The sequence below is a fragment of the Gobio gobio genome, assembly GCF_949357685.1.
Source record: "Gobio gobio genome assembly, chromosome: 3".
In the NCBI taxonomy this organism is placed as follows: domain Eukaryota; kingdom Metazoa; phylum Chordata; class Actinopteri; order Cypriniformes; family Gobionidae; genus Gobio; species Gobio gobio.
In genome coordinates this window covers 3,085,682-3,110,309 of record NC_137099.1, presented here as the reverse complement: position 1 = coordinate 3,110,309, position 24,628 = coordinate 3,085,682, and the positions used below count along the sequence as shown (strand labels likewise).

The following is a 24,628-nucleotide window of genomic DNA, read 5'->3' as shown; positions in this document are numbered from 1 at the left end:
GTGTTGTGGTCCAGCTGTTCTTCAGTTAGTGTGTGAGTGTTGTGGTCCAGCTGTTCTTCAGTTAGTGTGTGTGTGTTGTGGTCAAGCTGTTCTTCAGTTAGTGTGTGAGTGTTGTGGTCCAGCTGTTCTTCAGTTAGTGTGTGTGTGTTGTGGTCCAGCTGTTCTTCAGTTAGTGTGTGAGTGTTGTGGTCCAGCTGTTCTTCAGTTAGTGTGTGAGTGTTGTGGTCCAGCTGTTCTTCAGTTAGTGTGTGTGTGTTGTGGTCCAGCTGTTCTTCAGTTAGTGTGTGAGTGTTGTGGTCCAGCTGTTCTTCAGTTAGTGTGTGAGTGTTGTGGTCCAGCTGTTCTTCAGTTAGTGTGTGAGTGTTGTGGTCCAGCTGTTCTTCAGTTAGTGTGTGAGTGTTGTGGTCCAGCTGTTCTTCAGTTAGTGTGTGAGTGTTGTGGTCCAGCTGTTCTTCAGTTAGTGTGTGAGTGTTGTGGTCCAGCTGTTCTTCAGTTAGTGTGTGAGTGTTGTGGTCCAGCTGTTCTTCAGTTAGTGTGTGAGTGTTGTGGTCCAGCTGTTCTTCAGTTAGTGTGTGAGTGTTGTGGTCCAGCTGTTCTTCAGTTAGTGTGTGAGTGTTGTGGTCCAGCTGTTCTTCAGTTAGTGTGTGTGTGTTGTGGTCCAGCTGTTCTTCAGTTAGTGTGTGAGTGTTGTGGTCCAGCTGTTCTTCAGTTAGTGTGTGAGTGTTGTGGTCCAGCTGTTCTTCAGTTAGTGTGTGAGTGTTGTGGTCCAGCTGTTCTTCAGTTAGTGTGTGAGTGTTGTGGTCCAGCTGTTCTTCAGTTAGTGTGTGAGTGTTGTGGTCCAGCTGTTCTTCAGTTAGTGTGTGAGTGTTGTGGTCCAGCTGTTCTTCAGTTAGTGTGTGAGTGTTGTGGTCCAGCTGTTCTTCAGTTAGTGTGTGAGTGTTGTGGTCCAGCTGTTCTTCAGTTAGTGTGTGAGTGTTGTGGTCCAGCTGTTCTTCAGTTAGTGTGTGAGTGTTGTGGTCCAGCTGTTCTTCAGTTAGTGTGTGAGTGTTGTGGTCCAGCTGTTCTTCAGTGAGTGTGTGAGTGTTGTGGTCCAGCTGTTCTTCAGTTAGTGTGTGTGTGTTGTGGTCCAGCTGTTCTTCAGTTAGTGTGTGAGTGTTGTGGTCCAGCTGTTCTTCAGTTAGTGTGTGAGTGTTGTGGTCCAGCTGTTCTTCAGTTAGTGTGTGAGTGTTGTGGTCCAGCTGTTCTTCAGTTAGTGTGTGAGTGTTGTGGTCCAGCTGTTCTTCAGTTAGTGTGTGAGTGTTGTGGTCCAGCTGTTCTTCAGTTAGTGTGTGAGTGTTGTGGTCCAGCTGTTCTTCAGTTAGTGTGTGAGTGTTGTGGTCCAGCTGTTCTTCAGTTAGTGTGTGAGTGTTGTGGTCCAGCTGTTCTTCAGTTAGTGTGTGAGTGTTGTGGTCCAGCTGTTCTTCAGTTAGTGTGTGAGTGTTGTGGTCCAGCTGTTCTTCAGTTAGTGTGTGAGTGTTGTGGTCCAGCTGTTCTTCAGTTAGTGTGTGAGTGTGTGGTCCAGCTGTTCTTCAGTTAGTGTGTGAGTGTTGTGGTCCAGCTGTTCTTCAGTTAGTGTGTGAGTGTTGTGGTCCAGCTGTTCTTCAGTTAGTGTGTGAGTGTTGTGGTCCAGCTGTTCTTCAGTTAGTGTGTGAGTGTTGTGGTCCAGCTGTTCTTCAGTTAGTGTGTGAGTGTTGTGGTCCAGCTGTTCTTCAGTTAGTGTGTGAGTGTTGTGGTCCAGCTGTTCTTCAGTTAGTGTGTGAGTGTTGTGGTCCAGCTGTTCTTCAGTTAGTGTGTGAGTGTTGTGGTCCAGCTGTTCTTCAGTGAGTGTGTGAGTGTTGTGGTCCAGCTGTTCTTCAGTTAGTGTGTGTGTGTTGTGGTCCAGCTGTTCTTCAGTTAGTGTGTGTGTGTTGTGGTCCAGCTGTTCTTCAGTTAGTGTGTGAGTGTTGTGGTCCAGCTGTTCTTCAGTTAGTGTGTGAGTGTTGTGGTCCAGCTGTTCTTCAGTTAGTGTGTGAGTGTTGTGGTCCAGCTGTTCTTCAGTTAGTGTGTGAGTGTTGTGGTCCAGCTGTTCTTCAGTTAGTGTGTGAGTGTTGTGGTCCAGCTGTTCTTCAGTTAGTGTGTGAGTGTTGTGGTCCAGCTGTTCTTCAGTTAGTGTGTGAGTGTTGTGGTCCAGCTGTTCTTCAGTTAGTGTGTGAGTGTTGTGGTCCAGCTGTTCTTCAGTTAGTGTGTGAGTGTTGTGGTCCAGCTGTTCTTCAGTTAGTGTGTGAGTGTTGTGGTCCAGCTGTTCTTCAGTGAGTGTGTGAGTGTTGTGGTCCAGCTGTTCTTCAGTTAGTGTGTGAGTGTTGTGGTCCAGCTGTTCTTCAGTTAGTGTGTGAGTGTTGTGGTCCAGCTGTTCTTCAGTTAGTGTGTGAGTGTTGTGGTCCAGCTGTTCTTCAGTTAGTGTGTGAGTGTTGTGGTCCAGCTGTTCTTCAGTTAGTGTGTGAGTGTTGTGGTCCAGCTGTTCTTCAGTTAGTGTGTGAGTGTTGTGGTCCAGCTGTTCTTCAGTTAGTGTGTGAGTGTTGTGGTCCAGCTGTTCTTCAGTTAGTGTGTGAGTGTTGTGGTCCAGCTGTTCTTCAGTTAGTGTGTGAGTGTTGTGGTCCAGCTGTTCTTCAGTTAGTGTGTGAGTGTTGTGGTCCAGCTGTTCTTCAGTTAGTGTGTGAGTGTTGTGGTCCAGCTGTTCTTCAGTTAGTGTGTGAGTGTTGTGGTCCAGCTGTTCTTCAGTTAGTGTGTGTGTGTTGTGGTCCAGCTGTTCTTCAGTTAGTGTGTGTGTGTTGTGGTCCAGCTGTTCTTCAGTTAGTGTGTGAGTGTTGTGGTCCAGCTGTTCTTCAGTTAGTGTGTGTGTTGTGGTCCAGCTGTTCTTCAGTTAGTGTGTGAGTGTTGTGGTCCAGCTGTTCTTCAGTTAGTGTGTGAGTGTTGTGGTCCAGCTGTTCTTCAGTTAGTGTGTGAGTGTTGTGGTCCAGCTGTTCTTCAGTTAGTGTGTGAGTGTTGTGGTCCAGCTGTTCTTCAGTTAGTGTGTGAGTGTTGTGGTCCAGCTGTTCTTCAGTTAGTGTGTGAGTGTTGTGGTCCAGCTGTTCTTCAGTTAGTGTGTGAGTGTTGTGGTCCAGCTGTTCTTCAGTTAGTGTGTGAGTGTTGTGGTCCAGCTGTTCTTCAGTTAGTGTGTGAGTGTTGTGGTCCAGCTGTTCTTCAGTGAGTGTGTGAGTGTTGTGGTCCAGCTGTTCTTCAGTTAGTGTGTGAGTGTTGTGGTCCAGCTGTTCTTCAGTTAGTGTGTGAGTGTTGTGGTCCAGCTGTTCTTCAGTTAGTGTGTGAGTGTTGTGGTCCAGCTGTTCTTCAGTTAGTGTGTGAGTGTTGTGGTCCAGCTGTTCTTCAGTTAGTGTGTGAGTGTTGTGGTCCAGCTGTTCTTCAGTTAGTGTGTGAGTGTTGTGGTCCAGCTGTTCTTCAGTTAGTGTGTGAGTGTTGTGGTCCAGCTGTTCTTCAGTTAGTGTGTGAGTGTTGTGGTCCAGCTGTTCTTCAGTTAGTGTGTGAGTGTTGTGGTCCAGCTGTTCTTCAGTTAGTGTGTGAGTGTTGTGGTCCAGCTGTTCTTCAGTTAGTGTGTAAGTGTTGTGGTCCAGCTGTTCTTCAGTTAGTGTGTGAGTGTGTGGTCCAGCTGTTCTTCAGTTAGTGTGTGAGTGTGTGGTCCAGCTGTTCTTCAGTTAGTGTGTGAGTGTTGTGGTCCAGCTGTTCTTCAGTTAGTGTGTGAGTGTTGTGGTCCAGCTGTTCTTCAGTTAGTGTGTGAGTGTTGTGGTCCAGCTGTTCTTCAGTTAGTGTGTGAGTGTTGTGGTCCAGCTGTTCTTCAGTTAGTGTGTGTGTGTTGTGGTCCAGCTGTTCTTCAGTTAGTGTGTGAGTGTTGTGGTCCAGCTGTTCTTCAGTTAGTGTGTGAGTGTTGTGGTCCAGCTGTTCTTCAGTTAGTGTGTGAGTGTTGTGGTCCAGCTGTTCTTCAGTTAGTGTGTGAGTGTTGTGGTCCAGCTGTTCTTCAGTTAGTGTGTGAGTGTTGTGGTCCAGCTGTTCTTCAGTTAGTGTGTGAGTGTTGTGGTCCAGCTGTTCTTCAGTTAGTGTGTGAGTGTTGTGGTCCAGCTGTTCTTCAGTTAGTGTGTGAGTGTTGTGGTCCAGCTGTTCTTCAGTTAGTGTGTGAGTGTGTGGTCCAGCTGTTCTTCAGTTAGTGTGTGAGTGTTGTGGTCCAGCTGTTCTTCAGTTAGTGTGTGAGTGTTGTGGTCCAGCTGTTCTTCAGTTAGTGTGTGAGTGTGTGGTCCAGCTGTTCTTCAGTTAGTGTGTGAGTGTGTGGTCCAGCTGTTCTTCAGTTAGTGTGTGAGTGTTGTGGTCCAGCTGTTCTTCAGTTAGTGTGTGAGTGTTGTGGTCCAGCTGTTCTTCAGTTAGTGTGTGAGTGTTGTGGTCCAGCTGTTCTTCAGTTAGTGTGTGAGTGTTGTGGTCCAGCTGTTCTTCAGTTAGTGTGTGTGTGTTGTGGTCCAGCTGTTCTTCAGTTAGTGTGTGAGTGTTGTGGTCCAGCTGTTCTTCAGTTAGTGTGTGAGTGTTGTGGTCCAGCTGTTCTTCAGTTAGTGTGTGAGTGTTGTGGTCCAGCTGTTCTTCAGTTAGTGTGTGAGTGTTGTGGTCCAGCTGTTCTTCAGTTAGTGTGTGAGTGTTGTGGTCCAGCTGTTCTTCAGTTAGTGTGTGAGTGTTGTGGTCCAGCTGTTCTTCAGTTAGTGTGTGAGTGTTGTGGTCCAGCTGTTCTTCAGTTAGTGTGTGAGTGTTGTGGTCCAGCTGTTCTTCAGTTAGTGTGTGAGTGTTGTGGTCCAGCTGTTCTTCAGTTAGTGTGTGAGTGTTGTGGTCCAGCTGTTCTTCAGTTAGTGTGTGAGTGTTGTGGTCCAGCTGTTCTTCAGTTAGTGTGTGAGTGTTGTGGTCCAGCTGTTCTTCAGTTAGTGTGTGAGTGTTGTGGTCCAGCTGTTCTTCAGTTAGTGTGTGAGTGTTGTGGTCCAGCTGTTCTTCAGTTAGTGTGTGAGTGTTGTGGTCCAGCTGTTCTTCAGTTAGTGTGTGAGTGTTGTGGTCCAGCTGTTCTTCAGTGAGTGTGTGAGTGTTGTGGTCCAGCTGTTCTTCAGTTAGTGTGTGAGTGTTGTGGTCCAGCTGTTCTTCAGTTAGTGTGTGAGTGTTGTGGTCCAGCTGTTCTTCAGTTAGTGTGTGAGTGTTGTGGTCCAGCTGTTCTTCAGTTAGTGTGTGAGTGTTGTGGTCCAGCTGTTCTTCAGTTAGTGTGTGAGTGTTGTGGTCCAGCTGTTCTTCAGTTAGTGTGTGAGTGTTGTGGTCCAGCTGTTCTTCAGTTAGTGTGTGAGTGTTGTGGTCCAGCTGTTCTTCAGTTAGTGTGTGAGTGTTGTGGTCCAGCTGTTCTTCAGTGAGTGTGTGAGTGTTGTGGTCCAGCTGTTCTTCAGTTAGTGTGTGAGTGTTGTGGTCCAGCTGTTCTTCAGTTAGTGTGTGAGTGTTGTGGTCCAGCTGTTCTTCAGTTAGTGTGTGAGTGTTGTGGTCCAGCTGTTCTTCAGTTAGTGTGTGAGTGTTGTGGTCCAGCTGTTCTTCAGTTAGTGTGTGAGTGTTGTGGTCCAGCTGTTCTTCAGTTAGTGTGTGAGTGTTGTGGTCCAGCTGTTCTTCAGTTAGTGTGTGAGTGTTGTGGTCCAGCTGTTCTTCAGTTAGTGTGTGAGTGTTGTGGTCCAGCTGTTCTTCAGTTAGTGTGTGAGTGTTGTGGTCCAGCTGTTCTTCAGTGAGTGTGTGAGTGTTGTGGTCCAGCTGTTCTTCAGTTAGTGTGTGAGTGTTGTGGTCCAGCTGTTCTTCAGTTAGTGTGTGAGTGTTGTGGTCCAGCTGTTCTTCAGTTAGTGTGTGAGTGTTGTGGTCCAGCTGTTCTTCAGTTAGTGTGTGAGTGTTGTGGTCCAGCTGTTCTTCAGTGAGTGTGTGAGTGTTGTGGTCCAGCTGTTCTTCTGTTAGTGTGTGAGTGTTGTGGTCCAGCTGTTCTTCAGTTAGTGTGTGAGTGTTGTGGTCCAGCTGTTCTTCAGTTAGTGTGTGAGTGTTGTGGTCCAGCTGTTCTTCAGTTAGTGTGTGAGTGTTGTGGTCCAGCTGTTCTTCAGTGAGTGTGTGAGTGTTGTGGTCCAGCTGTTCTTCAGTAAGTGTGTGAGTGTTGTGGTCCAGCTGTTCTTCTGTTAGTGTGTGAGTGTTGTGGTCCAGCTGTTCTTCAGTTAGTGTGTGAGTGTTGTGGTCCAGCTGTTCTTCAGTTAGTGTGTGAGTGTTGTGGTCCAGCTGTTCTTCAGTTAGTGTGTGAGTGTTGTGGTCCAGCTGTTCTTCAGTTAGTGTGTGAGTGTTGTGGTCCAGCTGTTCTTCAGTTAGTGTGTGAGTGTGTGGTCCAGCTGTTCTTCAGTTAGTGTGTGAGTGTTGTGGTCCAGCTGTTCTTCAGTTAGTGTGTGAGTGTTGTGGTCCAGCTGTTCTTCAGTTAGTGTGTGAGTGTTGTGGTCCAGCTGTTCTTCAGTTAGTGTGTGAGTGTTGTGGTCCAGCTGTTCTTCAGTTAGTGTGTGAGTGTTGTGGTCCAGCTGTTCTTCAGTTAGTGTGTGAGTGTTGTGGTCCAGCTGTTCTTCAGTTAGTGTGTGAGTGTTGTGGTCCAGCTGTTCTTCAGTTAGTGTGTGAGTGTTGTGGTCCAGCTGTTCTTCAGTTAGTGTGTGAGTGTTGTGGTCCAGCTGTTCTTCAGTGAGTGTGTGAGTGTTGTGGTCCAGCTGTTCTTCAGTTAGTGTGTGAGTGTTGTGGTCCAGCTGTTCTTCAGTTAGTGTGTGAGTGTTGTGGTCCAGCTGTTCTTCAGTTAGTGTGTGAGTGTTGTGGTCCAGCTGTTCTTCAGTTAGTGTGTGAGTGTTGTGGTCCAGCTGTTCTTCAGTTAGTGTGTGAGTGTTGTGGTCCAGCTGTTCTTCAGTTAGTGTGTGAGTGTTGTGGTCCAGCTGTTCTTCAGTTAGTGTGTGAGTGTTGTGGTCCAGCTGTTCTTCAGTTAGTGTGTGAGTGTTGTGGTCCAGCTGTTCTTCAGTTAGTGTGTGAGTGTTGTGGTCCAGCTGTTCTTCAGTTAGTGTGTGAGTGTTGTGGTCCAGCTGTTCTTCAGTTAGTGTGTGAGTGTTGTGGTCCAGCTGTTCTTCAGTTAGTGTGTGAGTGTTGTGGTCCAGCTGTTCTTCAGTTAGTGTGTGAGTGTTGTGGTCCAGCTGTTCTTCAGTTAGTGTGTGAGTGTGTGGTCCAGCTGTTCTTCAGTTAGTGTGTGAGTGTTGTGGTCCAGCTGTTCTTCAGTTAGTGTGTGAGTGTTGTGGTCCAGCTGTTCTTCAGTTAGTGTGTGAGTGTTGTGGTCCAGCTGTTCTTCAGTTAGTGTGTGAGTGTTGTGGTCCAGCTGTTCTTCAGTTAGTGTGTGAGTGTTGTGGTCCAGCTGTTCTTCAGTTAGTGTGTGGTGTTGTGGTCCAGCTGTTCTTCAGTTAGTGTGTGAGTGTTGTGGTCCAGCTGTTCTTCAGTTAGTGTGTGAGTGTTGTGGTCCAGCTGTTCTTCAGTTAGTGTGTGTGTTGTGGTCCAGCTGTTCTTCAGTTAGTGTGTGAGTGTTGTGGTCCAGCTGTTCTTCAGTTAGTGTGTGAGTGTTGTGGTCCAGCTGTTCTTCAGTTAGTGTGTGAGTGTTGTGGTCCAGCTGTTCTTCAGTTAGTGTGTGAGTGTTGTGGTCCAGCTGTTCTTCAGTTAGTGTGTGAGTGTTGTGGTCCAGCTGTTCTGAGGTTAGTGTGTGAGTGTTGTGGTCCAGCTGTTCTTCAGTTAGTGTGTGAGTGTTGTGGTCCAGCTGTTCTTCAGTTAGTGTGTGAGTGTTGTGGTCCAGCTGTTCTGAGGTTAGTGTGTGAGTGTTGTGGTCCAGCTGTTCTTCAGTTAGTGTGTGAGTGTGTGGTCCAGCTGTTCTTCAGTTAGTGTGTGAGTGTTGTGGTCCAGCTGTTCTTCAGTTAGTGTGTGAGTGTTGTGGTCCAGCTGTTCTTCAGTTAGTGTGTGAGTGTTGTGGTCCAGCTGTTCTTCAGTGAGTGTGTGAGTGTTGTGGTCCAGCTGTTCTTGAGTTAGTGTGTGAGTGTTGTGGTCCAGCTGTTCTTCAGTAAGTGTGTGAGTGTTGTGGTCCAGCTGTTCTTCAGTAAGTGTGTGAGTGTTGTGGTCCAGCTGTTCTTCAGTTAGTGTGTGAGTGTTGTGGTCCAGCTGTTCTTCAGTTAGTGTGTGAGTGTTGTGGTCCAGCTGTTCTTCAGTTAGTGTGTGAGTGTTGTGGTCCAGCTGTTCTTCAGTTAGTGTGTGAGTGTTGTGGTCCAGCTGTTCTTCAGTTAGTGTGTGAGTGTTGTGGTCCAGCTGTTCTTCAGTTAGTGTGTGAGTGTTGTGGTCCAGCTGTTCTTCAGTAAGTGTGTGAGTGTTGTGGTCCAGCTGTTCTGAGGTTAGTGTGTGAGTGTTGTGGTCCAGCTGTTCTTCAGTTAGTGTGTGAGTGTTGTGGTCCAGCTGTTCTTCAGTTAGTGTGTGAGTGTTGTGGTCCAGCTGTTCTTCAGTTAGTGTGTGAGTGTTGTGGTCCAGCTGTTCTTCAGTTAGTGTGTGAGTGTTGTGGTCCAGCTGTTCTTCAGTTAGTGTGTGAGTGTTGTGGTCCAGCTGTTCTTCAGTTAGTGTGTGAGTGTTGTGGTCCAGCTGTTCTTCAGTTAGTGTGTGAGTGTTGTGGTCCAGCTGTTCTTCAGTTAGTGTGTGAGTGTTGTGGTCCAGCTGTTCTTCAGTTAGTGTGTGAGTGTTGTGGTCCAGCTGTTCTTCAGTTAGTGTGTGAGTGTGTGGTCCAGCTGTTCTTCAGTAAGTGTGTGAGTGTTGTGGTCCAGCTGTTCTTCAGTTAGTGTGTGAGTGTTGTGGTCCAGCTGTTCTTCAGTTAGTGTGTGAGTGTGTGGTCCAGCTGTTCTTCAGTTAGTGTGTGAGTGTTGTGGTCCAGCTGTTCTTCAGTAAGTGTGTGAGTGTTGTGGTCCAGCTGTTCTGAGTTAGTGTGTGAGTGTTGTGGTCCAGCTGTTCTTCAGTTAGTGTGTGAGTGTTGTGGTCCAGCTGTTCTTCAGTTAGTGTGTGAGTGTTGTGGTCCAGCTGTTCTTCAGTTAGTGTGTGAGTGTTGTGGTCCAGCTGTTCTTCAGTTAGTGTGTGAGTGTTGTGGTCCAGCTGTTCTTCAGTTAGTGTGTGAGTGTTGTGGTCCAGCTGTTCTTCAGTTAGTGTGTGAGTGTTGTGGTCCAGCTGTTCTTCAGTAAGTGTGTGAGTGTTGTGGTCCAGCTGTTCTTCAGTTAGTGTGTGAGTGTTGTGGTCCAGCTGTTCTTCAGTTAGTGTGTGAGTGTTGTGGTCCAGCTGTTCTTCAGTTAGTGTGTGAGTGTTGTGGTCCAGCTGTTCTTCAGTTAGTGTGTGAGTGTTGTGGTCCAGCTGTTCTTCAGTTAGTGTGTGAGTGTTGTGGTCCAGCTGTTCTTCAGTTAGTGTGTGAGTGTTGTGGTCCAGCTGTTCTTCAGTTAGTGTGTGAGTGTTGTGGTCCAGCTGTTCTTCAGTGAGTGTGTGAGTGTTGTGGTCCAGCTGTTCTTCAGTTAGTGTGTGAGTGTTGTGGTCCAGCTGTTCTTCAGTTAGTGTGTGAGTGTTGTGGTCCAGCTGTTCTTCAGTTAGTGTGTGAGTGTTGTGGTCCAGCTGTTCTTCAGTTAGTGTGTGAGTGTGTGGTCCAGCTGTTCTTCAGTTAGTGTGTGAGTGTTGTGGTCCAGCTGTTCTTCAGTGAGTGTGTGAGTGTTGTGGTCCAGCTGTTCTTCAGTTAGTGTGTGAGTGTTGTGGTCCAGCTGTTCTTCAGTGAGTGTGTGAGTGTTGTGGTCCAGCTGTTCTTCAGTTAGTGTGTGAGTGTTGTGGTCCAGCTGTTCTTCAGTTAGTGTGTGAGTGTTGTGGTCCAGCTGTTCTTCAGTGAGTGTGTGAGTGTTGTGGTCCAGCTGTTCTTCAGTTAGTGTGTGAGTGTTGTGGTCCAGCTGTTCTTCAGTGAGTGTGTGAGTGTTGTGGTCCAGCTGTTCTTCAGTTAGTGTGTGAGTGTTGTGGTCCAGCTGTTCTTCAGTTAGTGTGTGAGTGTGTGGTCCAGCTGTTCTTCAGTTAGTGTGTGAGTGTTGTGGTCCAGCTGTTCTTCAGTTAGTGTGTGAGTGTGTGGTCCAGCTGTTCTTCAGTTAGTGTGTGAGTGTTGTGGTCCAGCTGTTCTTCAGTGAGTGTGTGAGTGTTGTGGTCCAGCTGTTCTTCAGTTAGTGTGTGAGTGTTGTGGTCCAGCTGTTCTTCAGTGAGTGTGTGAGTGTTGTGGTCCAGCTGTTCTTCAGTTAGTGTGTGAGTGTTGTGGTCCAGCTGTTCTTCAGTTAGTGTGTGAGTGTTGTGGTCCAGCTGTTCTTCAGTGAGTGTGTGAGTGTTGTGGTCCAGCTGTTCTTCAGTTAGTGTGTGAGTGTTGTGGTCCAGCTGTTCTTCAGTTAGTGTGTGAGTGTTGTGGTCCAGCTGTTCTTCAGTTAGTGTGTGAGTGTTGTGGTCCAGCTGTTCTTCAGTTAGTGTGTGAGTGTTGTGGTCCAGCTGTTCTTCAGTTAGTGTGTGAGTGTGTGGTCCAGCTGTTCTTCAGTTAGTGTGTGAGTGTTGTGGTCCAGCTGTTCTTCAGTGAGTGTGTGAGTGTTGTGGTCCAGCTGTTCTTCAGTTAGTGTGTGAGTGTTGTGGTCCAGCTGTTCTTCAGTTAGTGTGTGAGTGTTGTGGTCCAGCTGTTCTGAGGTCAGCTGAGTGAATCTGTTTTCTTCAGGTTTGTCTCAGGTGTCAGAGATGGGCGTTCAGGTGTTCCACGCGGGCACGGCGCTGAAGGAAGGGGGCGGAGTTATCACGAGTGGTGGGCGTGTCCTAACGGTCACCGCGGTGCGCCCCACCCTTCAGAGCGCTTTACGCTGCGCTAACGAAGCCGTGGCCGCGATCCGCTTCCCTGACGCTGTTTACCGGCTCGACATCGGCCACCGCGCCATCACATACCTCACCCGCACCAGGTGTGTGTCCGCACATCACCACAACTAACTACCTTTACCTCACATTTTATTTTTTTATTTATTTAATATAATTCAATTATATATTTTCATTTTATAAATTATTATTTTTTTTTTTTTTTCATATTTTTATTTTATATTTTTTATTTTTACATTTAATTTTTTTACAATTAATTAATTGTTTATTTAATATTGTTATTTTATTTCATATTTAATTTTGTATATATAATTTATTTATTTATTTTGTGATATATTTTATTTTACATTTAATTTATAATTAATTTTTTATTTAATATTTAGTTTTTATATTATATATATATATATATATATATATATATAATTTTTTTTATTTTCAAATGTTTTACCAATATTTAATGATAATTATGCTTTTTAAACATATTAAAAAATAATTAAAATATGTATTAATCTTATTAATTGAATGGAATAATTATCATAAAATATTGTTAAATAATAATTAATTAATTTTATTTATTTATTTATTTTGTTATATTTTATTTTGCATTTAATTTACACACTGTTTTATTTAATATGTTTTTATTTAATATTTTTTATTTATTTAATATTTTATTTTCTATTTTATATATACAATTATTTATTTTTTTTATTTAATTTTTGAACAAAATTTTATGATAATTATGCTTTTTAAACATATGTTAAAATATAATTAAAATATGTATTAATCTTATTAATGGAATGGAATAATTATCATAAAATATTGTTCAATAATAATTAATTTATTTTATTTATTTTTTAATTTTTTAATATTTTATTTTGCATTTAATTTACAAATTTTTTATTTAATATTTTTTATTTATTTAATATTTTATTTTGTATTTTATTTATACAATTATTTTTATTTTTTAAATTGTTTTAACAATATTTAATGATAATTATGCTTTTTAAACATATGTTAAAATATAATATTTATAATATGTATTAATCTTATTAATGGAATGGAATAATTATCATAAAATATTGTTCAATAATAATTAATTTATTTTATGTATTTATTTATTGTTATATTTTATTTTGCATTAAATTTACAAAAAAATTTATTTAATGTTTTTATTTAATATTTTTTATTTATTTAATATTTTATTTGTATTTTATATATAATTTATTGTTTTATATTTAAATTATTGAACAATATTTTATGATAATTATGCTTTTTAAACATATATATTTTTTAAATATAATATGTATTTATATATATATATATATATATATATATATATATATATGTATGTATATGTGTTTTTATTTATTTTTTTAATTTATTTAAAGGCACAATATATAATTTTCCGTCTCTTCTTCAACTCAAAGGCGTGTCTTGACTCTTGAGTGGGCGGAGCTTTTATTCTGCCGCGAGCGCTTCCGCTTCTTCCGCTCGTGTGTGTGTGTGTGTGTGTGTGTGTGTGTGTGTGTGTGTAACCCAGCGCTGTTTTATCTTATCACACACATGTGAGTGTGTTAAAGTGATGTTCTAATGTTGGCTCTGCGCTACTATGAGACACTTGTTCACACTGCAGTGAGCGAGATCATATTAAGCGGTAAAATCAACAACAGCAGATTTACACAATCAGACTAACTGTGTTGAGCTGGAGAACAATGAGGAGTTTCTGTCCATCAATGATCCAAACACTGTCTAATAAAACACGACAAGTCAGCACCATATATAACAGGGCTCCAGAGTGCGACTAAATGGTCGCATTTTGCGACTAAAATTTGAGAGTGTGCGACTGAATTTTACATCCAGTCGCACATGTGCGAACAGTAAATTTGCCAGCTGTCGGTACTGGAGAAATTAAGAAAATACACTTACTAATTATAATTGATAGACGTTATGTCTGGCAAATTCTATCTTTGCCAGCCGTTTCTATATGAGATAATATTAAACCATTTATCCGTGATGCATTTTTGCCATTCGCAATGCAGAAGAGAGAAAGCGGGCGAGCTCTCTCACGTGGAGCTACAGCGAACACAACACCACAGTCAGCTTTAATGAGTGACGAGAACTAAACAAAAGTTTAGTCTGCTTAAACTTTAGGGTTGTGCTGTGATATTAATCTAATTTTATTTTCGATTTTGGCTTCCAAGAATTATAAAAAGATGGTATGAGGTAAAAACTATTCCTATAGCCGTGTTCCGTCGAGCTCATTCTTCCCTTCACAGCTGCGCTGTCATTTCTCACTAAACCTAAACTAAACGTCAGATTCAGTGATTGTTGTAAACTGCAGTCTCTACTGTTGCTAAACTGCGGGATGTGTTTGATAATAAAGAGCTATTAAATGCACAATAATCCGCGCAAGAGACGCTGTTTCCAACATCAAGGCGGCTTATGTGTGTGTGCTGCGAAATGGACCGACTTGCACTTTATATTTTAGGCTTCGTGTGTGCGTCTAAACCATCAAATAAACAACAAATAGCCGGTGTCAAAATGACCGGATTGGAGAGTAGTTATTTTAACAGTTTATATCTTAAATGGGCATAAATAGTTTGGAGAAATAGGAGAATATGATATTATTAGTTCTACATTCGATCGGTCTTAAAGGGGCAGCGTCTAATAAACCTGCTGACGATTGAGCCATTCATTCGAATCAAACAAGAGGCAAAGAGAAAATATTCGCATCTCTTGAGTTAATAACTTTAGCTTTTATAAGCATTAATCTATCAATTTATACAGTGAAAACTATGCAGTGTTATTTTACATTTCATTACTTTATTAGATGTCTTTGTAGGTTTGTTCTTTACTGTAATATTAATGTTAGCAGACCTTCCAAATGCCGGCACTCTGGTCCATTTACACATAGATGTTTTATATTTTTGTTCAAACTTTGCGGTTTCTTATAGATATTTTATTTTTCAGATTATAAAGCCATGTTAATTATGTTCTTAATTATGTTTTTTTTTTTTTTATAAAAAAAATAAAAATAAAGTATAATAAAAAGAACCGGTAAGAATACTGTTAAAGTACCGGATCGATAAGCAGTATGGGTAAGAGTAATAATACCATTAAAACCTTAACGATACCGATCCCTATTAGTAATACAGTGGAAATTTGTAGATTTGGTTAGCATGTTGATTTACGGTGTGCGCCCCTAAAATTTCGGGTTGTGCCCCTAAAATTTTCAGTTGGGGGCCACTGTGCTCCTAGTGAAAAAAGTTAGTCTGGAGCCCTGTATAACACCGCTCTAGTGGTGTTTGGATATTTGAATCCAGAAGTCTTACATACTGTGCCTTTAACACTGGAACGTGTGTGTGTGTGTGTGTGTGTGTGTCGCTCCACAGAGGACTGACGTACAGAGACAGTGGCGTGGACATTGCTGAGGGAAACCGACTCGTGGACCTGATCAAACCTCTGGCCAAAGCCACATCTCGACCAGGTGCGTCCTCAGCCTCATCACTAGGGTTGGGTACCGAAATCCGGTTCCAATATGGCACCGGTACTTATATAACCGGTATGTACCGGACCGAATCAGAACGCAGATTTCGGTTCCTCATTTCGGTGCCAAAATTCAAACGTGCTTTCGCGCTTTGGCTGAGCCAGAGACAGACGCTCAGCGCTGGTCACATCACAACTCATGACAACTATTCAGTGTTTTCAACCACATCATGTTTATTTCAGGTTTCAGACATTTAAATGCTCATAAGTAGCTACTAGCAAAAAACACACACTGATGTCTATGAAAGCGGCAATGACCATCCTTTCAGACAGTTATAATTTGACTAACGTTACGTGTTTTATTCACATCAGATACATGCACATTATACAGTAACTGTATAGTTTACTCTATTCTTCTTCCAGTTCACTGATCACTTACTTTCATGTATTTCGTGAGACGAGAATGAACTCAAGTGTTGTAAATCTGACAGATCCGATTCTGAGGCGCAAACTAACATGGCGCCGCGCATTGCGCTTTATAGATCAACTAACACACATTCACTCACACATTTGAACATCAGATAGTTTGTGCCACAGTTAAGACGTTTGTGAATATTTTGAATAAAAAGAAAAAGCTAAATAAACCCGAGACAGCTGAGCTGTCAGCGCTATGGCGGCTGCTGTGTGTCATGTGAGAAACATGACGCGTCGCCATGGAAACATTAAGGCGATGCGTTCTAAAATATTTAGCCAGAGAATATGATCATATTTCAAAATAAAGCTGAAGCTGGAAGCTGGTTAGCAGCATACCAAGAATACAGACTAGGCTAACTGCTGTTATTACTGTAACTGTTATTTAGAGTTATATTAGGCCTGTTGTAGTTGGGTTAGGTGGTTTTACTGTGAATTTGTAAATACGTCAATTATAATTTGTAAATAAGCAAATTGTGTTTTGTATTTATTTATATTCATACATTTAAGTATACATTAAACTTTTAATAAATGGTTCAATTTAAATAAAAATAAAAAAAGCCATTTAATGTCATCCACCTCGTTTTGTGGCCATTTAAAAAAAAAAAAAAAGTATCGGTTCAGGCACCGTTTAGGCACCGGAACCGTTTTAAAAGTATCGGTTTGGCACCGGAATCGAAAAAAACCCAAACGATACCCAACCCTACTCATCACAGATCACTCCTGTGCCCACATCACACCACTGTTCATTTCGTTGACAAATAATTTTCGTCATAATTTTCGTCAACGACCTTGTTTCACTGACGAAAACGAGACGATAACTAAATAAAAACTAGTGTTGGATGACTAAAACTATGACCAAAACTTACTGTCATTTTCGTCAACAAATTAAAACGAGACGAAAATGTGAGTGAGGGACGATTAGAGAAGAGATCCAGTCAGAACCCAATCCAGCTCCAGAGCGGCTCAATCATCAATAACACACATTTATGCCAGACCAGTGTTTATGAACTAATGCTGATGAATAATGACAGTGTTTACTTTACGATGTTTATATAGTAATATGTTTTAGACGGTTGTAAAAATGCATATTTTATCTCCTGAACTTGAATGAGCTAATGCAACTGCAACAGAGGCGCAGATATTTCAAAATAAGAGTCCTGGTGTATTTCCAGCTTGTTTATAATTTAAAAGTCACGCATTATATATTCGTTTTTGCTTCCACAATAAACTGTATTTCATTTAATTCCCATTTAATTTATAGTCAGGAGGAAAGACCAGTATTTGACACACATTCAATAAAGTATCAGGGTTATAATAGTTAACTAAAACCATAAAAAAAAAATTATTACTTGAAATTAAATAAATGTTAACTGAAATTAAAAATAAATAAATAAAAAAACTTATTTGAAGCTTTAGCTTTACCTGATATGGCCTACTAACTAAAAGAAATACAAAGTTATAAAAACTATATAGATGTTTAAAAAAAACAAAAAATAAAAGTGAATTGAGCTCTCTTTCAAAAAACAAAATGATGTCAAAATTAAATGGAGCTTAAATGCTTCATGTATTACAATTTAACTAAACTCATTAGATTTTAGGAGACTAAATATACAGTAGATTTAGTCGACTAAAACTAGACTAAAACTAAAAACAATTCAGCCAGTTGCATAAACTTAGCCATTATGTTAAGACAGTGTCTTAAGATCTAGTATGAGCCACTAGCAGTTCGGAAAGTGGCATTCAGTCTTACCTTTCATATAAAATTAGGCCAGTCTATGTTTTTATGTAACTGATTTTAAAAAGTTATGAACAGTCTTAAAGAAAAAAAATTATGTCTAACTTGTAAGACTAGTCTTAACGGTTTATGCAACCGGCCCCAGGTGACTATAATATGACTAAAACTAAATCAAAATTTGCTTTCAAAATTAACACTGCATTACACACAGGGGTGAAAATAGGTCATTACTGTTAGAGTGTGTGTGTGTCTCACAACCAGTGTTGGGTAAGTAAAAAAAAAAGTCGTTACTTGCATCATCATCAGTGATTAGATACTGTAGTAATTACTCTCTCTACAAAGTGTCGGATTACTAATGACTTTCTATCAGCCTCGACCAGTTGAACAATAACAAGGACAGACATGAAACTGTGTGTGTGTGTGTGTGTGTGTGTGTGTGTGTGTGTGTGTGTGTGTGTGTGTGTGTGTGTGTGTGTGTGTGTGTGTGTGTGTGTGTGTGTGTGTGTGTGTGTGTGTGTGTGTGTGTGTGTGTGTGTGTGTGTGTGTGTGTGTGTTCAGGGTGTAATGCGGAGCTCGGTGGGTTCGCGGGGCTGTTTGACCTGAAGGCTGCAGGATTCGTCGACCCCATCCTGGTGTCCGGGACAGACGGAGTGGGAACCAAACTCAAGGTAGAGCGAGCGGACGCTTCAGTGATCGTCCTCATCCTCACCAGCCGATGTGTGTGTGGGCATGTTTTTGTGAAATATCAGGACACAAATGTGTATAATGACATGGGTATTACAAAAAGAGGGTGAAATATGAGGACGTTCCCCATGTCCTCACTTTTCAAAATGCTTATAAATCACAGAATGAGGTTTTTTTCACAGAAAGTGAACTGCACAGTCTCCTGTGAGGGTTAGGTTTAGGGGCAGGGGCAGTGTGTGTGTGTGTGTGTGTGAGATGGGTAGGTTTAGGGGCAGTGTGTGTGTGTGTGTGTGTGTGTGTGAGATGGGTAGGTTTAGGGGCAGTGTGTGTGTGTGTGTGTGTGTGTGTGATGGGTAGGTTTAGGGGTAGTGTGTGTGTGTGTGTGTGTGTGTGTGAGATGGGTAGGTTTAGGGGCAGTGTGTGTGTGTGTGTGTGTGTGTGTGTGAGATGGGTAGGTTTAGGGGCAGTGTGTGTGTGTGTGTGTGTGTGTGTGAGATGGGTAGGTTTAGGGGCAGTGTGTGTGTGTGTGTGTGTGTGAGATGGGTAGGTTTAGGGGCAGTGTGTGTGTGTGTGTGTGTGTGTGTGTGTGTGTGATGGGTAGGTTTAGGGGCAGTGTGTGTGTGTGTGTGTGTGATGGGTAGGTTTAGAGGCAGGGGCAGTGTGTGTGTGTGTGTGTGTGTGTGTGTGTGTGATGGGTAGGTTTAGAGGCAGGGGCAGTGTGTGTGTGTGTGTGTGTGATGGGTAGGTTTAGGGGCAGGAGCAGTGTGTGTGTGTGTGTGTGTGTGTGTGTGTGTGTGTGTGTGATGGGTAGGTTTAGGGGCAGGGGCAGTGTGTGTGTGTGTGTGTGTGTGTGTGATGGGTAGGTTTAGGGGCAGGGGCAGTGTGTGTGTGTGTGTGTGATGGGTAGGTTTAGGGGCAGTGTGTGTGTGTGTGTGTGATGGGTAGGTTTAGGGGCAGGGGCAGTGTGTGTGTGTGTGTGATGGGTAGGTGCAGGGGCAGTGTGTGTGTGTGATGGGTAGGTTTAGGGGCAAGGGCAGTGTGTGTGTGTGATGGGTAGGTTTAGGGGCAAGGGCAGTGTGTGTGTGTGTGTGTGTGTGTGTGTGTGATGGGTAGCTTTAGGGGCAGTGTGTGTGTGTGTGTGTGTGTGTGTGTGTGATGGTAGGTTTAGGGGCAGTGTGTGTGTGTGTGTGTGTGTGTGTGTGTGTGTGTGTGTGTGTGTGATGGGTAGGTTAAGGGGCAGTGTGTGTGTGTGTGTGTGTGTGTGTGTGTGTGTGTGTGTGATGGGTAGGTTTAGGGGCAGTGTGTGTGTGTGTGTGTGTGTGTGTGATGGGTAGGTTTAGGGGCAGGGTCAGTGTAAGGGGATAGAAAATACGGTTTGTACGGTATGAAAACCATTACGCCTATGGAATGTCCTCACATTTCACAAAAAAAACTGTGTGTGTGTGTTGTAGATCGCTCAGGCGTGTGGTGTGCACAGCACTCTGGGACAGGATCTGGTGGCCATGTGTGTGAATGACGTCCTGGCTCAGGGGGCGGAGCCGCTGTTCTTCCTCGATTACTTCTCCTGTGGTCGTCTGGATGTGTGTGTGGCGTCTGCGGTCATCGGTGGCATCGCAGACGCCTGTCAGACGGCCGGCTGTGCTCTGATTGGTCAGTGCATTTCAGTCACGCTTTACCATCTAAATATATAATAAAACAATGTGTGTGTCAGTGTTAATTTCGTTGACGAATAATTTTCATCAACGACCTTTTTTCACTGACGAAAACGAGACGATAACTAAATAAAAACTAGTGTTGGATGACAAAAACTATGACCAAAACTTACTGTCATTTTCGTCAACAAATAAAAACGAGACGAAAATGTGAGTGAGGGTCGATTAGAGAAGAGATCCAGTCAGAACCCAATCCAGCTCCAGAGCGGCTCAATCATCAATAACACACATTTATGCCAGACCAGTGTTTATGAACTAATGCTGATGAATAATGACAGTGTTTACTTTATGATGTTTATATAGTAATATGCTTTAGACGGTTGTAAAAATGCATATTTTATCTCCTGAACTTGAATGAGCTAATGCAACTGCAACAGAGGCGCAGACATTTCAAAATAAGAGTCCTGGTGTATTTCCAGCTTGTTTATAATTTAAAAGTCACGCATTATATATTAGTATTTGCTTACACAATAAACTGTATTTAATTTCATTCCCATTTAATTTATAGTCAGGATTTGACACATATTCAATAAAGTATCAGGGTTATAATAGTTCAATAAAACCATTAAAAAATCGTCATTACTTGAAATTAAATAAATGTTACCTGAAATATAAAAAAACGTATTTGAAGCTTTAGCTTAACCTGATATGGCCTACTGACTAAAACAGAAATACAAAGTTATAAAAACTATATAGATAATATAGATATAGTGAATTGAGCTTTTTCGTGTATTTTTTATATCAAAAACAAAATAATGTCAAAATGTCAGTTGAAGTGACGGTCGGTTATGTAAAGCTTAAATAATTAATGTATTACAATTGAACTAAACTCATTAGATTATATTCGACTAATTCTACTGTAGATTAGACTAAAATCTTATGATATTTAGTCGACTAAAACTAAAAACAATTCAGGTGACTATAATATGACTAAAACTAAATGGCATTTTAGTCAAAAGACTACGACTAAAACTTAATCCAAATTTGCTGTTGTTGTGAACTTTTATCTTCTAAAGTGTAGGAAACTCAGAAGATGAAGACCAGGAGACTTCGGGATCAAACAGAAGTTATTCTTTTAATGAGAACTCTCTGTGCGAAAACAGTCTAATTTAACAGTACAAAATAATGCAATTTATCTACATTTCAGGGGGAGGGGTTATACAGCAGGGGAGGAGACACTCAAACAAAGCAATGCACATGTTGTGTAGGTAAAGGACACACCGTAGACATAACAGTGTGACCCGTCCAGATTCAATCAGCATGACAGTGTCACTCAAATGCAGAGATGCTGATCCAATCACTCAGGCAGTATTGCTCTAAACTTGTCATGGTAAATAGTCAGGAAGTGCATAAAGACAAAAGACTGAATGTCTCAAACACTTACACGGCCTGACGTAATCTCCTTAGAAGTTTACTTCAAAATGTAAAACACAAATATAGATAATGTTTTGTTATATTCTATTACATTGCAACCTAGATATAACAATGTATAAATTTGTAATCTTATGTGGCATTCACACCGGACGCGATTCGCGCAAATAATTCGCGCTAATCGCGCGAAGGTGGACGTGTGTACATTTTGAGTTTACTCGCGTGTGACATTCACTGCACAACAGATGCGAATTCGCCTCATGGGCTTCCGCCAGCAGCTCGTCTCGTTGAGAAATGGCTGACATGGGCTGTGTTTACATGTCTTTTTTTTTTGTTCATATCTACTGTTAATGTGTGACAAAACGTAGTTTTAAGACTTTTTCAGTCGATAATGTAGTTGTTTAAAGCTCAAATCTGTGGTTTATTTACATAAACAGTGCCTATTTGAACATTTTATCTGGTGCTTTCGGAGTTGTGAGCTCCAGTGGATCAGCGGCGCTCATTAACCCCAGCGAGGGCAACCTTTCCTCGGCCAGTCCTTCTGCCGTCTGCCGCTGGCTCTGATGTCTCTGTGGTGTTTCCAGCTATAATTCGTCTTGTAACGGACGATCTTTGGTCTCATGGATCTATAATTTGTTCCCTGGCAAATCGTTTAGGCTGAGGGCAAAGACAAGTTTCATTACTTTATATTTTTAGGCTATAACTGTACGTTGCAGTTGTAACGTTAGCCGACTAGCACTGACTTTGAATGTTTGACTTAATTGTTTGCTTTATTTCATGTATAGCTTGTTATACATTACTTATACTTTTGTATTATTGATCAAACATAAACTTGCATTTAACAAAAAGAGACTGGGTTTGTGTTTCATGTCATTTAATGTTATCACAGTGATAATCATATTGTCTGAACCAGATATTAATATACAGATTTTCTCCTCATTGTTGTCACTACTAGAGCAAGCTCCTGATTGGTTAACGCAGCGTGAATATCCGCCAAAGTTCAGATTTTTCAACTTGAGCGTTTCGCGCGAATCGCGCGTTCAAACCGCTCAATTCGCGTCCTTCGCGCCGCAGAATGCCATTTCGCGTCTCTGCATTGACTTAACATGTAAATCACTCGCGCGAATCGCGTCCGGTGTGAACGCACCATTACACTGTCAAAATGAACACTGGTGTGTGTGTGTTCAGGAGGAGAGACGGCGGAGATGCCCGGTGTGTATGGCCCCGGTGAGTACGATCTGGCGGGCTTCTGCGTGGGGGCCGTGGAGCGCGGGGCGGTCCTGCCCAGACTCAAGGACATCACGGAGGGAGATCTGCTGATCGGGGTGGCCTCCTCTGGGCTCCACAGCAACGGCTTTAGCCTCGTGCGCCGGGTCCTGGAGCGGGCCGGCCTCCAGTGCGGATCGCCCGCTCCCTTCGGCCAGCCCGGGCAGACTGTGGGTACGTCACCAGTACGGTTGGGGACCGAGAACCGGTTCTTATGCAGAACCGATACTGATTTTTGAAAAACAAGCGCGAAGTTTCGGTTCCGACAACGGTTCTGGTGCAATGTGTGAGCGAAGCGCTGGGAGTGTATCCTTTAATTCCTCTAAAAACTGAATTACTATTAAAGGGTTTAGTTCTCCCAAAAAGGTAAATTCTGTCATTAATTACTCACCCTCATGTCGTTGGACACCCGTCAGACCTCCGTTCATCTTCAGACACAAATGAAGATATTTTAGTGTAAATCTGATGGCTCTGAAAGGCATTGGCTCAATGCACGGTTCACTCTCAAGACCCTTAAAAGCTACTAAAGACGTCGTTACAAAGTCCATCTCACTACAGTGGTTCTACAATAACTTTATGGAGTGACGAGAATAGTTTTTGTGCGCAAAAAAACCCATCAGTGAGTCGAATCCGAATCATGAATCGACTCACTGATTCATAACGCTTCGAAGCTTCATGATGCCGTGTTTTGAAATCGTCATCACTATATAAGTCGTTATTTAGGGTTTTTTGCGCACAAAAACTATTCTCGTCGATTCATAAAGTTATTGTAGAGCCACTGTAGTGAGATGGACTTTGTAACGACGTCTTTAGTGTCTTTTAAGGGTCTTGAGGGTGAACCGTGCCATTGAGCCAATGGAGGCCTTTCAGAGCCATCAGATTTAAACTGATCACTATCTAGTCTTATTTTCATTTTTGGGTGAACTAACCCTTTAATAATTTTAATGGAACCGGAATCGTTAGGCAGAACCAGAACCGTAAAATTTCTCACGATTCCCAACCGTAGTCAGGCTTCACTTGCTCTCCGGAGCGGTGTTCATGAGTCCTCACATGTGCTGTGGTTTGAAGGTGATGTGCTGCTCACGCCCACCAAGATCTACAGCCGCCTGCTCCAGCCAATCCTGCGCAGCGGAGCCGTGAAGGCCTACGCCCACATCACCGGAGGCGGACTCCTGGAGAACATCCCTCGCGTTCTCCCGCCGGAGCTGGCAGTGGACCTGGGTGAGCAGCAGCCGCAGCAAAATACACAATAAAACATTTAATCTAATTAATTTAATAGCACATTTATTAAATTTATTCTGATCTCATAAAACTATAATAATAAACTGCATATATTAATCACTGAGGGCAAGAATATAATAATAAACTGCATATATTAATCACTGAGGGCAAGAATAAGTCATTTATATTTGCAATAAAAATAATTAAAATTATCAGTTTTTTTTACCATCAAATATGCAACAATCACTGAATTAATTCTGATCTCATATGATTATTATAATAATAAACTGTATATATCCATCTCTGAGAGTGAGAATAAGTCACAGTTTGTAATTAAAATAAAAAAAATAATAAAATAATACATTTTTTAAAAGTCTTATAAAAAAAAACTATTAAAAAAACTGGTTACTGAATTTATTTTCTGTTCTCATAAAATTATTATGATGACATTAAAATAAAAATGATAAAAATTCTATTTAAAATGCAAAATAAAAAAATACACAAACTGAATTTATTCTGATCTCATAAAATTATAATAATAAACTGCATGTATTAATCACTGAGAGCAAGAATAAGTCATTTATATTTGCAATAAAAATTATTAAAATTATATGTTTTTTAACCATCAAATATGCAACAATCGCTGAATTAATTCTGATCTCATATAATGATTATAATAATAAACTGTATATATCCATTACTGAGAGTGAGAATGAGTCACAGTTTGTAATTAAAATAAAAAAATTAATAAAATAATAACACATTTAATAAAGTCTTATAAAAACAACTATAAAAAAACTGATTACTGAATTTATTTTCTGTTCTCATAAAATTATTATAATGACAACATTGAAATAAAAATAATAATTCTATTTAATATGCAAAATAAAAAAATACACAAACTGAATTTATTCTGATCTCATAAAATTATGATAATAAACTGCATATATTAATCACTGAGAGCAAGAATGAGTCACGGTATGTCATTAAATTTGCAATAAATGATCAAATAATTATACATATTTTTTAATACTTAAAATGTATCTTTTTTTATAATCAAATGTGCAAAATAAAAAAAAATTGCTGAATTAATTTTGATCTCATAAAATTATGATGATGATGAACTGCATAAGTCAATCAGAGAGAGAGCAAGAACAAGTTACAGTTTGTAATTAAAACTTAAATAAAAAGAATTTGAATTTTCGCATTTGAATGTGCAAAATAAAATAATAAATTAAGTAATGTTATTTTTTATGATCTCATATAATTATTATTATGATAAACTGCATTATTATTATTATTATAATTATGAAATAAAGTGATAAAAAAATTAAGTATATATATTTTTTTACAATAAAAAGGCAAAATAAAAGTCACTGAATTTATTATGATTTCATATTAATATGATAATATTCCTGCTTTCAGTATATGAAGTTTGAAATGAAGACCATGTATAATTTTTTACAATTTCATTAAAACAAAGATTCAAAACACTTTATTCTGAGGTTGTAAAAATGTGTCCTAAATTTGACATTTATTTATTTAATGTATATTTTTTTGTATTATATATTTATCAGTTAATGATTGTATAGCTCTGCTGTAACGTGTGTGTGTGTGTGTGTGTGTG

General features: G+C 41.1%; 1 protein-coding gene across 1 annotated transcript in view; it reads left to right on the top strand.

Moving 5' to 3' along the window:
- gart (phosphoribosylglycinamide formyltransferase) overlaps window positions 1–24,628 on the top strand; it is a 63,771-nt gene that overhangs the window by 25,398 nt on the left and 13,745 nt on the right. The window contains exons 11-16 of the mRNA XM_079812337.1: window positions 10,904–11,138; window positions 14,445–14,539; window positions 17,306–17,415; window positions 18,883–19,081; window positions 21,703–21,954; window positions 22,849–23,001. Coding sequence (XP_079668463.1) covers window positions 10,904–11,138; window positions 14,445–14,539; window positions 17,306–17,415; window positions 18,883–19,081; window positions 21,703–21,954; window positions 22,849–23,001 — 1,044 coding nt within the window. The remainder of the gene's footprint in view (window positions 1–10,903; window positions 11,139–14,444; window positions 14,540–17,305; window positions 17,416–18,882; window positions 19,082–21,702; window positions 21,955–22,848; window positions 23,002–24,628) is intronic.